This window comes from Denticeps clupeoides, chromosome 12 (assembly GCF_900700375.1).
Source record: "Denticeps clupeoides chromosome 12, fDenClu1.1, whole genome shotgun sequence".
Lineage (NCBI taxonomy): Eukaryota > Metazoa > Chordata > Actinopteri > Clupeiformes > Denticipitidae > Denticeps > Denticeps clupeoides.
The window spans coordinates 5,304,199-5,318,509 of record NC_041718.1 but is presented as its reverse complement, the minus strand read 5'-3'; the positions used below and the strand labels follow the sequence as shown (position 1 = coordinate 5,318,509).

Sequence of the window (14,311 nt, the reverse complement as noted above, 5' to 3'; positions counted from 1 at the left end):
TCATGGCTGCCCACTGCTCAATAAGGGTGAGGGTTAAATACAGAGGACATATTTTGATGTGTCACCATGTGCTGTGCTGCAGTGTTTCACAATGACAATCACATCACTTTACTTCACACTAAAAAATGATTATGCCATTAACGGCCTTGGCCTGGTTCCCTGAAAAAGACATCTTAAACGATCTGTAATTACCGGGTGTAAACGCACACAGTGATTAGTGGACTTATTACCAGCTGCTACTGAATCATTTACAAGCTGAGCGGCAGCCAGCAGGGCAAGAGTGTCAGGTTAAAAGAGCCACGTGTCTCATAATTAAAGACTTGTTAGTTCAGTAAATAATTAAAGACCTGCCAACAGATGTTTTGGATATTAGTCAAATGCCCATTTGTTACTTTTATTATTTCCCTAGCATTCATTTGGCATAAATGTCACCAGAAAGGGATGGAAACAAACAAAAGAATAAGAATCAGATAGCGCATCACATCACAAGGCACAGAAGAGAGGGAGTAAAGTGGGTCTTGACAGCAGTGACTGGTCAAATGGCCTATTAAACCTCCAATTTCACCATCAACTTTGGTTTAAGAGAGTATGAAGACACCAGGATCAATCAATTGTAGGCCACAGATGCAGAGCCTTCCCATTAAGGAGCTACAGTGGTATATTGGTTATAAAGTAGAGGTGTGGGCCTTCACCGGTCTCATGATTCAATTCAGTTTATCAATGAATCACGATGCAGACAATAAATGTTTCATTACGTCACAGTATTTGATACATCATTTTTTTTTTAAATTTCGGTATATAATATTTATGCCATGATCAGAATATTTTATCCTTATAGTGCCCTAGTGGGTAAACAGGATTTCGAGTTCAAATGGCTTTCGTGATCTTCTACCATGAAATAAAATGGTCAGCCAAGAAAAACTAATAACCAAACATAAAAGGTATGTTTACCTTTATCAATGTCAAAGGAGGCCTTTTCTCTCCCATCTTCAACTATTCGTCCAGGTAAGGACAACCTTTACAGAAAATTTTAAAACTGAGTCTAGATTCCGGCACATGAAAACGCTAACCTTCACATTGTTCACAAGAACATTCAATATTTAAAAATATTTCCCAGAGTTGCTCTCAAAATACTAGAGGTTTACCACGGAAATGCACATCAAGAAATCGCTAAATTCCTACTAAAAACTAGTATATTAAAGATGTAAAGAACATTAGAACATGTGTCACCTTAGAAAGTAGGGTTTTGCGTAAAACTTGAAATCCTCTCCATCAATGTAGATGTCAAACTCTGAGGTCCTGGCGTACGGGACACGGATGGTCAGCACAAGGAAGTCGGGGTCCTGAATGAGCTCAAACACCGGTGTGATCATGGTGAAAGACAAGAACCTGACAAAAAAAAATAGAATCTTTAAAAATATTTTACTTTTTAAAAAAAAGTGACTAACCTTTTAATCACCCGTTTATATTATATAATCATGAAATAAGGTTTGCTGACACAATAACAGGAATCTTTTTTTTATTCATCTCGTCTGAATGAATCTTAAAGCTTTTATTTTTATGTGTTAAATTATGCAAAATCAATGGTAACAGTGATATTCGTTTTTGAGCACATGTTCTGTACTGACGACTCCACCTCGTGGACGGGCAATGAAATAATAGAACACCAAAGGCAGTCGCCACTGTGAAGTTTATCTAAAAGTTAGGCAGGTATAAAACAGGAACAGGACAAACGTGGCTGTTAGAAACGTTCCACCCCAAGTATAACTTATTAACCCGCAAAAAAAAAGAAGACAGTAACAAGACACGTCTTCGGTGTCTTTCATTTGTGTGTATTCATCCAAAAAGCTGGTAAACTCACGACAACCTGCATGTACCTGCCTCGATGCGGGAAAAACAGCCAGGAGATAAAGCGCCGCTGAGCGAAACCTACTGAACACCTATTAGCATGATGCTAAGACAAGCTACACTGACACGCGTGGGCTTCCGTACGTCCACGGAGTCGGTAGGACACTCGCTGTGTAAAAACGTGAGACGTCTCCGGTACAAACTTCAGACGACTCTCGTCCGCAGCGGCGCTCTCAGCAGCGAAAACAGTAAAGAATGTGAACTGGCGACCATGCCATGCCGCCGCCACCACGACACAGCAGCCTTCACCCTTTACCGTAATCGCCTGAGAGCTGCGCCGCGGGGTCTTCACTGCGCATGCGCGGCGTAGGAACAGGCGTTTCGGTGGGAATGCTGAGCCGAGCGGGATATAGGGAATGGTGGAGAGCGCTCACGCTGTGAATTTACTCGCGTCCCCACGGACAGGGGTGATGCACGCAAAAAAATACGCCAAATACAGTCATGTATCGATCGATAAAGTTCCGTTGACAGCTCCACTTTATTACTCAGTAATAACATGTTACGAACGTAGAAAATAAATGTAGTGTTCGGTCTATTTTATGTGACATTTCACGTGAAGTTATATGATTCGTATAGTTTATTTAATTTTAAGGTAATTGTTTTGAATACATTTTTTTAATTGATTTGATAAGAACACTTATTTATTATACCTATTAATAGTACTTTATTCCTTCATATTTGTGACCGCACATATTTAAGCTTCATGCACAACTGCTTATTACCAGGTGGCAATAGTGCACGATGGGCGTTTTTCCTGAATATTACCTGTGTAATTAGAAATGGTAATTAGGTGTGCCCTCTCTTCATTATTGCAAGTCTGTATCGACCTCCTTTCTGACTTTTTTGTGCCTTTGTTTTGTGTTATTCCGTCCATCAAGCCAAGATTTTTTTTCCACAATGTCTGTGCCTCTTCCCGTTTGGCATTATGGTAACTGGATACATTTGCCATAAAGTCATAATCATAGACAGAGAACTGTCACTTCCAATGTGAATAAAACCTATACGTATACATATACATGTAAAATAAGGAAAAAGGGCTTGGAAGCCCCAAGAATCATAGATGCCACATGATAATTTAACTGGACACAGAGTGGTTTGAGATGCTGGTTTTGAAATCAGGGGTGGTGTCCACCACCACAACTTTTTTTCATAGTCAGTACTGAGAATTCACTGACATGGACAGTCTCACTCTAGGTCACCTAAAGACGTCAAGCACGAGTTACAGTTTAGAAATACATCTCATGCTGAAGAATACATCACACTGCAGGTGAATTCCTTCATATTATAAAATTACTAGTCTTTTCCATTCACTGGGACTGGAACCCTATTAAACAAAACTAGTCACTGTGGCATTTTGACAAATTCTGATACAAAAGAGTTTTTGTAAGTAGTAATAGTTCAAATCATAGATAACACATATAGACAAATAATGTATAAATGCTCCTTACATGCCATGATTTATATACCAGCGTTAATTGCATGTTTGCTAAAGTGTTCATAAATTTTCAAATGCAGGAGCCATTAAAATCCATTCCTGTCACACACCCATGAATTGCACATTAAAATACGAATAATACATTTACCAGCAAGAGGGAAAGGGAAGGTTTACAAGACAGTGGTGAGACCAGCAATGTTATATGGGTTCCATTATAAAAAAAACAGGAGGCAGGGTTGGGGGTAGAGTTAAAGATGCAGAGATTTGAATTGAAGAGTGACAAAGATGCACAGGAATGGGAATGAGTAGACACTAGATAGTGTTGGTTTGGACATGTACTGAGGAGTACAGGGAGTGCAGAATTATTAGGCAAATGAGTATTTTGTCCACATCATCCTCTTCATGCATGTTGTCTTACTCCAAGCTGTATAGGCTCGAAAGCCTACTACCAATTAAGCATATTAGGTGATGTGCATCTCTGTAATGAGAAGGGGTGTGGTCTAATGACATCAACACCCTATATCAGGTGTGCATAATTATTAGGCAACTTCCTTTCCTTTGGCAAAATGGGTCAAAAGAAGGACTTGACAGGCTCAGAAAAGTAAAAAATATTGAGATATCTTGCAGAGGGATTCAGCACTCTTAAAATTGCAAAGCTTCTGAAGCGTGATCATCGAACAATCAAGCGTTCATTCAAAATAGTCAACAGGGGTCGCAAGAAGCGTGATGGAAAAACCAAGGCGCAAAATAACTGCCCATGAACTGAGAAAAGTCAAGCGTGCAGCTGCCAAGATGCCACTTGCCACCAGTTTGCCATATTTCAGAGCTGCAACATCACTGGAGTGCCCAAAAGCACAAGGTTGTGCAATACTCAGAGACATGGCCAAGGTAAGAAGGCTGAAAGACGACCACCACTGAACAAGACACACAAGCTGAAACGTCAAGACTGGGCCAAGAAATATCTCAAGACTGATTTTTTTAAGGTTTTATGTACTGATGAAATGAGAGTGAGTCTTGATGGGCCAGATGGATGGGCCCGTGGCTGGATTGGTAAAGGGCAGAGAGCTCCAGTCCGACTCAGACGCCAGCAAGGTGGAGGTGGAGTACTGGTTTGGGCTGGTATCATCAAAGATGAGCCTGTGGGGCCTTTTCAGGTTGAGGATGGAGTCAAGCTCAACTCCCAGTCCTACTGCCAGTTTCTGGAAGACACCTTCTTCAAGCAGTGGTACAGGAAGAAGTCTGCATCCTTCAAGAAAAAAATGATTTTCATGCAGGACAATGCTCCACCACACGCGTCGAAGTACTCCACAGCGTGGCTGGCAAGAAAGGTTATAAAAGAAGACAAACTAATGACATGGCCTCCTTGTTCACCTGATCTGAACCCCATTGAGAACCTGTGGTCCATCATCAAATGTGAGATTTACAAGGAGGGAAAACAGTACACCTCTCTGAACAGTGTCTGGGAGGCTGTGGTTGCTGCTGCACGCAATGTTGATGGTGAACAGATCAAAACACTGACAGAATCCATGGATGGCAGGCTTTTGAGTGTCCTTGCAAAGAAAGGTGGCTATATTGGTCGCTGATTTGTTTTGTTTTTGAATGTCAGAAATGTATATTTGTGAATGTGGAGATGTTATATTGGTATCACTGGTAAAAATAAATAATTGAAATGGGTATATATTTGTTTTTTGTTAAGTTGCCTAATAATTACGCACAGAAATAGTCACCTGCACACACAGATATCCCCCTAAAATAGCTAAAAATAAAAAACAAACTAAAAACTACTTCCAAAAACATTCAGCTTTGATATTAATGAGTTTTTTTGGGTTCATTGAGAACATGGTTGTTGTTCAATAATAAAATTATTCCTCAAAAATACAACTTGCCTAATAATTCTGCACTCCCTGTAGGGTGTTGAGGATGAAACAGAAAAGAGGAATGACCTTATAGGAAATTTAGGGAAGTGGTGAGAAGACATGCAGGTGGTTGATATAGAAGAGGAAGATACAGAGGATAGGAGGAAATATGAAACACCTCCTAGGTCATATATCAAGAAAAGCTTGCACATACACCACTTTTGATCACAAGTCTACATAAAAAGCTCACACATTGGATGTTTCTACGACATCATTTAATATAGATCTATTATAATGGCCCAGCATTATGAAGCACTGATAATGCACAAACTACAGATCCCATAATGCAATGCTTCTGGGGCAGTGGTGGCCTAGTGGTTAAGGAAGCGGCCCCGTAATCATAAGGTTGCCGGTTCGAATCCCGATCCACCAAGGTGCCACTGAGGTGCCACTGAGCAAAGCACCGTCCCCACACACTGCTCCCCAGGAGCCTGTCATGGCTGCCCACTGCTCACTCAGGGTGATGGGTTAAATGCAGAGGACAAATTTCACTAGGTGCACCGTGTGCTGTGCTGCTGTGTATCACAAGTGACAATCACTTCACTTTCACTTTACTTTCAACCTTCGTGTTTTCGGGACCACTTCTTTAACTGCTAGGCCACCACTGCCCCGAAAGAGACCTTCTTTTCTTTCACATAAGGCCATAAATGTTCTGGCAAACTGGACTATTGCAGGTCAGTAGTTGCATGCTGTAATTCAATTGGTGAGTAAAAGTACAGTAACAAATTACATTTAACACTGGATGTAGATGTACTATATAACAATGCAATATATACATTTTTTGTATTGTCTCAAGTTATTTCTCAAGTTTTACGATGGAGGAAAACTTATTGTCATGATCCGAAAGGGGTTACTCTGTTGTCCTGTGTTTCACTGTTGTCCTGTGTAATGTTCCCTAATCGTTTTCACCTGTGTCAAATGTATAAAGCTGCCCTGTTCGTTTCTGTTCGCCATCAGGTCTTTGAAGTTATGTTCCATGTTCACCAGCGTCTCGGATGTCTCCCCTGTCCTGTGCCTCACCATTAAACCCCGGTTTTTGTGATGTCATTCGATTGCGTCCTTCCTTCCTTGTCTTCTCGTCACCTCCTTCTCATCGTCTCCATGCACCTGCTTTGTCATGCCAGCATGGTTGTGAACTTATAACTTAATGTGTTACTTTTTCAAAGTGAGGGCCTGAGAAATTCATCACACAACCATAGCAACACAAATCTATTAGGACACTAACCTATTCGTATGTGTTTTTGACGACAAACAAACATTCAAAATTTCAGCCCATTCACAGTGTGTCACAGTTCAGCTCCTGGGGAGCAAGTGGGAGGACTTTATCTTGCAATAGCTGTACTTAAACGTCATAGGCTGAAGAGAAGTCAATTGGAAGTAGTCAGTTCCAGAAAAATGTAGGCTGTCAGAAGCTGCAGTGTGAGGGTTGTCAAGGGCAGAACAGGGTTGTGAGGCCATCAAAGTCAGACAGGAACACACAGGGGTAATCCAGAGGAGTAATCCAAAACAGGCAGTCAGCATGAGGCTTGGTCGGATCAAAAAATGGCACACAGCAAATGTGAAACAAGATTTACTAATGAGTTTGTGGGATACCATTGGGGTCGTTGCATTTTCATGCTCCCCGCTGACCATTGACCGTAGGCCACAGGGTTCACTCATTAATGGACACAGCGGGGCCCCAGTTTCTTGCCCTCTGAGGGCATTGAGTGGCCCCTGCTGGAAACCCAAAGCTGGTAGCCTGGATGGAAGATCTGTCTACCTTTTTTATGGACCAGGACAGTAGTGTTTCCTTGGGACAAGTGTAGCCCTGTGATAAAATCAAAGGAGACACGGGACCAGGGGCAATTGGGCAGATGTAGTGCAAGCAGGAGGCCCTGGGGCTGCCGGTTGTCAGTATTTTGGGTGGCGCATGTGGAGCAAGCAACCACATACTCAGTGACATCTCCTGGCTTCCAGAAGGTGCATTGGATTAGGTCTTGGGTTGAGAGGTGACCAGGGTGCCCGGCCAGGGAGTCGTGATGGCCCCACTGCAGGATGCGAGTGCAGAGGGCAGAGGGAACATTTTGTCTAGGGCCTGCCTGGTGTACATTTCCTGCAGGAGGGACCGTTGGACCAGGTCGAGGATGTAGGATGTCTTTGAGATTATTATGGGAACCTGGTCAGGAGAGTGTACTCAAGAGAGGTTGTAGTCAAAATGTGTGAAAAAGATGGCTGAGCAAGCCTGAAATTTGCGTTGCCCTGGAAACGTTGGAGTTGTTGAATGGCCCATCCAAAAACCCATTCAGTTACAGCTTTGGCCTTAGTGGGGTACATAGGAGAAAGGCTGATGATGTCATCTAAACAAATAAAAGCGTTGAGGAAGTTTGGCTTGGAAGGCCACAGTTGGACAGGCCGAAGGGCATGACCCGGTACTCATTGCTGTTGGGGTGTTTAGGCCGATTTTGCATTCATCGCCTTCTCGGATGCGGACAAGATGGTAAGTGTTGCAGAGATTTAGTTTTGTCAAAATCTTCAAAGATCGCAGATTTATCACTGCAACTTTCTGCAACCACTTACAGCACAGGTGTCTACATAGGTGCAGATGTCTTGGGCCATGGACAGCAACCAGAATGCCTGGCAAACGAACAACAGCTTCCGTTGGAGTCCTGGATGCCTGGAGAGGGCAAACAAGTGACCCCAGTGTAACACCTCAGTTCGACAAGTGCCAGGGACGTACAAGCATCCGGGCGGAATATGGGAAGGGCTGGTGTCTGTGTACTGTGCTTCCAGGGACCACTGGAGCCAACCCACGATACGGTCAGAAGGCAGGATGAGTGGTGGCTTGGTGAGGTGTAGGGGACATGTTGGTGGGAAAAGGCATTGGCTTTCATGTTCTGACTACTGGGGCGAAATGAGAGGTGGAAGTTGAATAGTCCATCCACAGTACGGATGGTGTTTCTGTTCCAGATCACGTTGTGACAAGACAGCGCCAGCACCCACTTCGGACATGTCAACCTCAAGGATGAAGGAGTTAGAAGGATCCGGATGTTGCAGAATAGGTGTTCATGTGTGATGTTCTGGCATCTAGCTGGATCTACCGTTCTGAGCTCACTGGCATATTACGTTATTTTGTAAAGTAGAGGACATATTTCCTGGATATGTTACATTAGTTTTAGTCCAGCTACTGTTGCAGGGGTGGAATTCCCTGTTGGCTTCCATGATTTCTGCAGATCCTTAAATTACCATTATCTTGGCAACAGTTAATAGTAAGTTATTATTCCTTCAATTACCCATACGGTGTCACCACAGAATGTTGGCTGCAGACCAACGTGGACACTGAGCTGGAAATTCATTGCTCTTCCATACAGATAACCCAAACAACCCATCAGTTTTTGGCCTCCCCTAAGCAGCATCGGCCTCAGCTTTGGCCGTTGCTGATCCAACACACCCCCGGAAGGCGAGGGCAGCGAGACTCTTTCCCCCATCCAAAGGACATCCCCACTCCCCATCCAACACCTCCATCAGCTTCATACCCCCAGCGTGGACAGGCGGGTCTGTTGACCAGTGCCTCCAGTGGCTGCAGAACCAGATAGCTGTTTGTTTATGCTGAACTATCCCCACCCCACATCCCTCATCGGTTGCTAGTGACTTTTTATGTTGTGTAGTGACCATGTGCTTATGTACTGAGGTGCTTTTTACCAGTTCCTACAATGTATATGGGCTGTTTTTTTATTCTCCTCTGCTCCTCCTCCTTTTTTCTATTCCTTTTTGTTTTCCTCCTGTGATTCAGTTTTGTCTGTTCTTTCCATGTCCCCTATCTTCCTGACCTGTCTACCCCCATTCCCCTATGTGATGTTTGTGTATATTCACGGTCGGGTTGATGACCAGTTTTTTGCTGGTACTTGTGATTAGTGACATGGTGTATTGCAACTGCAATAAAGGGTACTCATCATCATCATAATTTTCATCATCATCACTCTAATGGGTCCAAGGATTGTAAACCATTTCCACTGATAAGAAAAAACACAGATGGCAGACACCATGGCACCAAGCCAGCATTCCTCTGTGCATCTCTTCAAACAGAAAGACTTTTGATTTGATACTGAAATTCTGGCCTTTTGGAAATGTACCTTTCCTCATTTATCTAATTATTGTGCTTTTTTTGATGTGTATAAAAATATTGATGGGTGTACAAAAAACACAAAATTGTGTATAATTTGTGTTTCTGTCCGCTGCAGCCCACTACACGTATTTCTGGTTGAGAACCAGAAGCAATGTAAATGCATGGTCAGCCATGCCGAGGAGACTGTACTACTTGCCTGACTAGAACACCAATGTCCTCAGAAAATTACAGAATTTCCCTAACTTAGCATTAAGTTTAGTTCACCGCCCCCAACAAGACCCCCTCCCTGATCACCACGGGGGGGTTCCACTGACGGACCGCCTTAACACAGCCCGCTGTGGTTTTCACCGGTTGGTGAAGGTGGCGGCGCAAGCAAAAGTGAAGGGACCTGACCTGAAATTCCCTCATTCAAACCCAACCGCACCACCGATGTTACAACAACAACAACAACATTTATTTCTTATATAACCCAAAATCACATAAAGTATGTCTCAATGGGCTTTGACACCCCCCACACTTGACCATTCTGCACACAAGGAAAAACTCCACACAAAAAAACTCTAGGAGAGAGAAAAATAAGAAAGGAAGAAACTTTGGGAAGGAGTGATACAGAGAGGGACCCCCTTCCAGGGTAGAATGAGCCTGCAAGTGGTGTCAGTGCAGGGCTGGTGATGGTTTGACCAATAAGAGAAAAAGTCCTACAGTTGCAGAGGTGGAGAAATCCATGGCCGTAGGCACTGGACAGTGAACAGCAGGCTTTAGTCCAGCAGAGTAGGCTTTAGTCCAGTGTCATGGTGTACACTACACGCCCACCATGATGCCACTGGTCCTTTAGTTGGTACGGTGGTGGTGGCTGTGGTGACCCTCTGGTTCATTTCATGCTAAGTCATTATTTAGCAGTAGGATTTATCTCGTGGTCTCTTCACTGGAGTCTGCCGGTGGTCTGCACGCTTGATTCCGTGTCTCAGAGAGAACAAACCGAAGGAGCGGCAGATGGTGGCATTGTACGACCGATACTGAAATATGTGGTTATGGTGGTATATTTGTGCAACAGTGGCCTGGTACCCTAACTAGGACAGCCTAACTAAGGTGAATTTAACACTGTCTGTGTTTGACTAGGTGACCGTGTAATTAAGTGGACTTGTAATTGACACTGTCTGGGACGTGCTATGAGTGCTATGAGGTCTAAATCCCCATTGACATACTTCATGAATGTTGTTGCTGTCTAGGTACATGCATATATTTTCGATATAAACAGAAGGTTGGATATCAGTCTGTAATTCGAAAGCTGACTGCGATCAAGATCAGGTTATTAATCAAAAATAAAGATAAAGTGATGTGATTGTCATTGTGATACACGGCAAAACAGCGCACACACAGTGAATGTGTCCTCTGCATTTAACCATCACCCTTGGTGAGCAGTGGGCAGCTATGACAGGCGCCCGGGGAGCAGTGTGTGGGGACGGTGCTTTGCTCAGTGGCACCTCAGTGGCACCTTGGCGGATCAGGATTCAAACCGGCAACCTTCTGATTACGGGGCCGCTTCCTTAAGCGCTAGGCCACCATCATGGTGCTAAGCAATGATTTAATCATTTTAGGGATAGGATTTATAACATCAGGTATTATCAGCGAGTAATCTCATATACCACAGTGGATTGTCTCCGTACAGGGGGGGTCCCCCGAGATAATTGATCCGCCCCCCCGTTCAGCACTCAGTTCTTGAGAAACTGGGAGTAAGGTCCAGGGGGTCTATCAATAATAATCAATTAAATGAACTTATGATTTTTATTTTGCGAGACTACAAAGGTTATGTTGGTATAGAGAATCTCAAAAGAGTTAAATCCATGTCTAAATCCATGGGTTTATGTGTAATACCGAGGTTATAATAATAAAGTACAGCACCGCCACCTCCTCTTCCAGTTAAGCGAGGTTGGTGTACATAGCTGTATCCAGGAGGAATAGACTCATTTAATGCTACAAATTAGTTTTGTTTTAACCAAGTTTCGGTCAGGCACAGTACATCAAACCCCTGATCTGTAATAATTTCATCAACAATGAGCGTTTTAGGTGTGAGAGATCTAACATTTAATAATCCTATTCTTATATCGGGGGTGCTGGTGGTACGATCAGTAGGAATAACGGGTAATAAATGGCTGAAACAGACACCCCGCCCAGCCCGGGGAACAGACACAGCGCCAGTATATTATCAATCTTAATGTTTCTTGTAGAATCTCTTGTTTTAATAGAGCGAGGTAAAGACACAGTGGCAATATTGTACATGCTGGGTGGCGACTCTACGCAAATGGCAGACGCTCGGTTTAGCCGGTCTGTCTGCCGGTCTCAGCTTCGTTTTTTGATTCTAAGACTATGAGCCAGATTTTTAGATAACTGAGTGGCGCCCGCCCAGTTGGGATCGCCCAAAAAGACCAGGCTTCCCCCAAAATGTTGGCCAGTCATTAATAAAGCCAACTTAATTTTTTGGGCACCACTCCGTCAACCAGCGATTTATATCGAGGAGCCTGATACAGGTCTCGTCGCTTGAATATTACTATTACTAATTACTAATATTATTTGACCTTGAATATTAATCAAAATGGTTTGTTGTCATACAATGTCATACAAAAAGAGTGGTGCTTACTGCTCATATTTGTACCAAAATTCAATGATATTTCTCATTGTTGATGTGGTCTTCATTGTCGTTGTCTGTGTACTCTTAAACACATCCATTACCTTCAGTGTTATCTAGCCTTCCCTGCTCCAGTGCCAAGAGGGGTTTTGAAACCTTGATTGGCTGCATGGTAGCTTCTGGCAATCGATAAAACTCTCTAGGTCCTCTAATTTTATCATTCTTGAAGTTGAGTATCTGTGATGTTTTTGCAACTTGTTTGCGCAATTGTGCAGATCTTAAATTGTCTGGCTGCTTTGCACCACATACTTTTTGAGGCAGTCATGCCCTCTGCAGTAGCCCAGACAATTTGGAATGGCAAACAAATGCAGGTTCTGTTCAAGAACTCCACACACATTTCTGTTCTCTACTAATAACTCCAGAGCCTTTCAGTCATCTGGAGTTTCTTTCTTGTTTCCTTTCTTTCTTGCCATCGAGTTCAATTTGTGTAAAGAGGTTCCTAAGCCTTTTTTTCATATTCAGACGACCCCAGTTCTTCATTACTCTGAAGGTTTTCTCTCTCCAGAAAACGATTAAGCTCCATCTTCGAGACTTCACCTTGAAAAGTATTACTTTTGCCAGTCAAGATGTTGTTCTGTTCTGATGACTCTTGGCTTAACATCAACATGGCTGGTGCTGCGCTTTGTTGTAGATGCTTGTTCAGCTTCTGAATGTCTTCTGTAAGGGGTAACCTGGGAGACCTGTACAGTGAGCAGAGGGAGACACATGCTCTGTCCCATTTTGTCCGATAAAGTGTTTGGAATGCCTCTGCAGATTCCCTCAGCTCTTTGTCTTCACTAATAATGGCATTACAACCAATAATTTCACTGACTTTTAGCAGTCTTCTCCAATCTTCAGGGCAAGGCTTGGAGTTTTGTAAAAGTTATTCTCTGTACAGTTGTGGCTAGGGCTGCAACACAGAATCGATTAAATCGATTACTAAAAGTGTTGGAGATGAATTTCGTTGTGATTCATTGTGTCGCAAGATGTGGAGACATTTGATCATTTAAAAAAATGTAGTTGAGTTTGGAGTGCAGCAAACACACTCGGTTTCTCTCGCGCACTGATGCTCGCAGAGTTCGGCGCCTCATAGACAGGGCGGAGCAAAAAAAAAATATAAGTGGAGGTAGAAGGAAAGATACAAGGCCATATGGGCCATAATTCACCTGCTCACTCAGTGTGTAGTGATTGTCACATGTGATACACAGCACACGGTGCACACAGTGAAATTTGTCCTCTGCATTTAACCCATCACCCTGAGTGAGCAGTGGGCAGACATTACCAGTGCCCGGGGAGCAGTGTGTGGGGACGGTGCTTTGCTCAGTGGCACCTCAGTGGTACCTTGGCGGATCGGGATTCGAACCACTGCCCCACTCAGGGTGATGGGTTAAATGCAGAGGACAAATTTCACTGTGTGCATCGTGTGCTGTGCTGCTGTGTATCACATGTGACAATCACTTCACTTTACTTTATTTTTAACTGCAACTTGTTTTTGCACTAAAACATTTTTTTTTAATGAAAAAGCGTGACTTTGAACGCAGTCTTTAAGTAAACGCCTGTGCATGTGCAAAACAGACCACAAACAGGCACGCACGGCTGGTCTGTGCATGTGCAAAACAGACCACAAACAGGCACGCGCGATTCATTTGCATGCTTACTTGATGTCCTTGCTGTTTTTCTTGGAGAGAAGTGGTTTCTTTGCTGCCCTTCTTGACACCAGGCCGTCCTCCAAAAGTCTTGGCCTCACTGTGCGTACAGATATTTATTTACACCTGCCTGCTGCCATTCCTGAGCAAGATCTGCACTGGTGGCGCCTCGCAGCTGAATCATCTTTAGGAGACGGTCCTGGCGCTTGCTGGACTTTCTTGGGCACCCTGAAGCCTTCTTCACAACACTTGAACCTCTCCTTGAAGTTTTTGATGATCTGATAAATGGTTGATTTAGGTGCAATCTTAGAAGCAGCAATATTTTTAATACTTTTAAAGAAACGAAAAGATGACTGTACGTGTTGGGATTAAGTTCATTTTAATGGCAAAGAGGGACTTTGTAATTCATCTGATTTGCATAACTCCACATGAGTTCATCTTCAGTGAGAATCTACCAACGTCAATGGTCATGAAAATAAAGACAGCACATTGACTGAGAAGGTGTGTTATGTTTCGTTTGGGAATTTCTACTCTACTCGTAGTGAAGCTCCCCTCTGATTTCCACACTGCCTGCTGCCCCTGCTGCTCTGCATTTTACGGTAAGCCGCTGAAGACCCTCCTACGGGCGCTCGGCGGCTC

General features: G+C 43.4%; 1 protein-coding gene across 2 annotated transcripts in view; it reads right to left on the bottom strand.

Moving 5' to 3' along the window:
* Window positions 1–2,158, bottom strand: part of shq1 (SHQ1, H/ACA ribonucleoprotein assembly factor) — a 32,899-nt gene extending 30,741 nt beyond the window's left edge. Inside the window, exons 1-3 of one of the 2 annotated variants that reach the window (XM_028999578.1) lie at window positions 1,878–2,158; window positions 1,231–1,389; window positions 952–1,016 (exon numbers count right to left, since the gene is read on the bottom strand). In XM_028999578.1, coding sequence (XP_028855411.1) covers window positions 952–1,016; window positions 1,231–1,373 — 208 coding nt within the window. In that variant the 5' untranslated portion in view covers window positions 1,374–1,389; window positions 1,878–2,158. The remainder of the gene's footprint in view (window positions 1–951; window positions 1,017–1,230; window positions 1,390–1,877) is intronic. The other variant, XM_028999579.1, reaches the window with a different exon arrangement.
* Window positions 2,159–14,311: the final 12,153 nt, after the last annotated feature.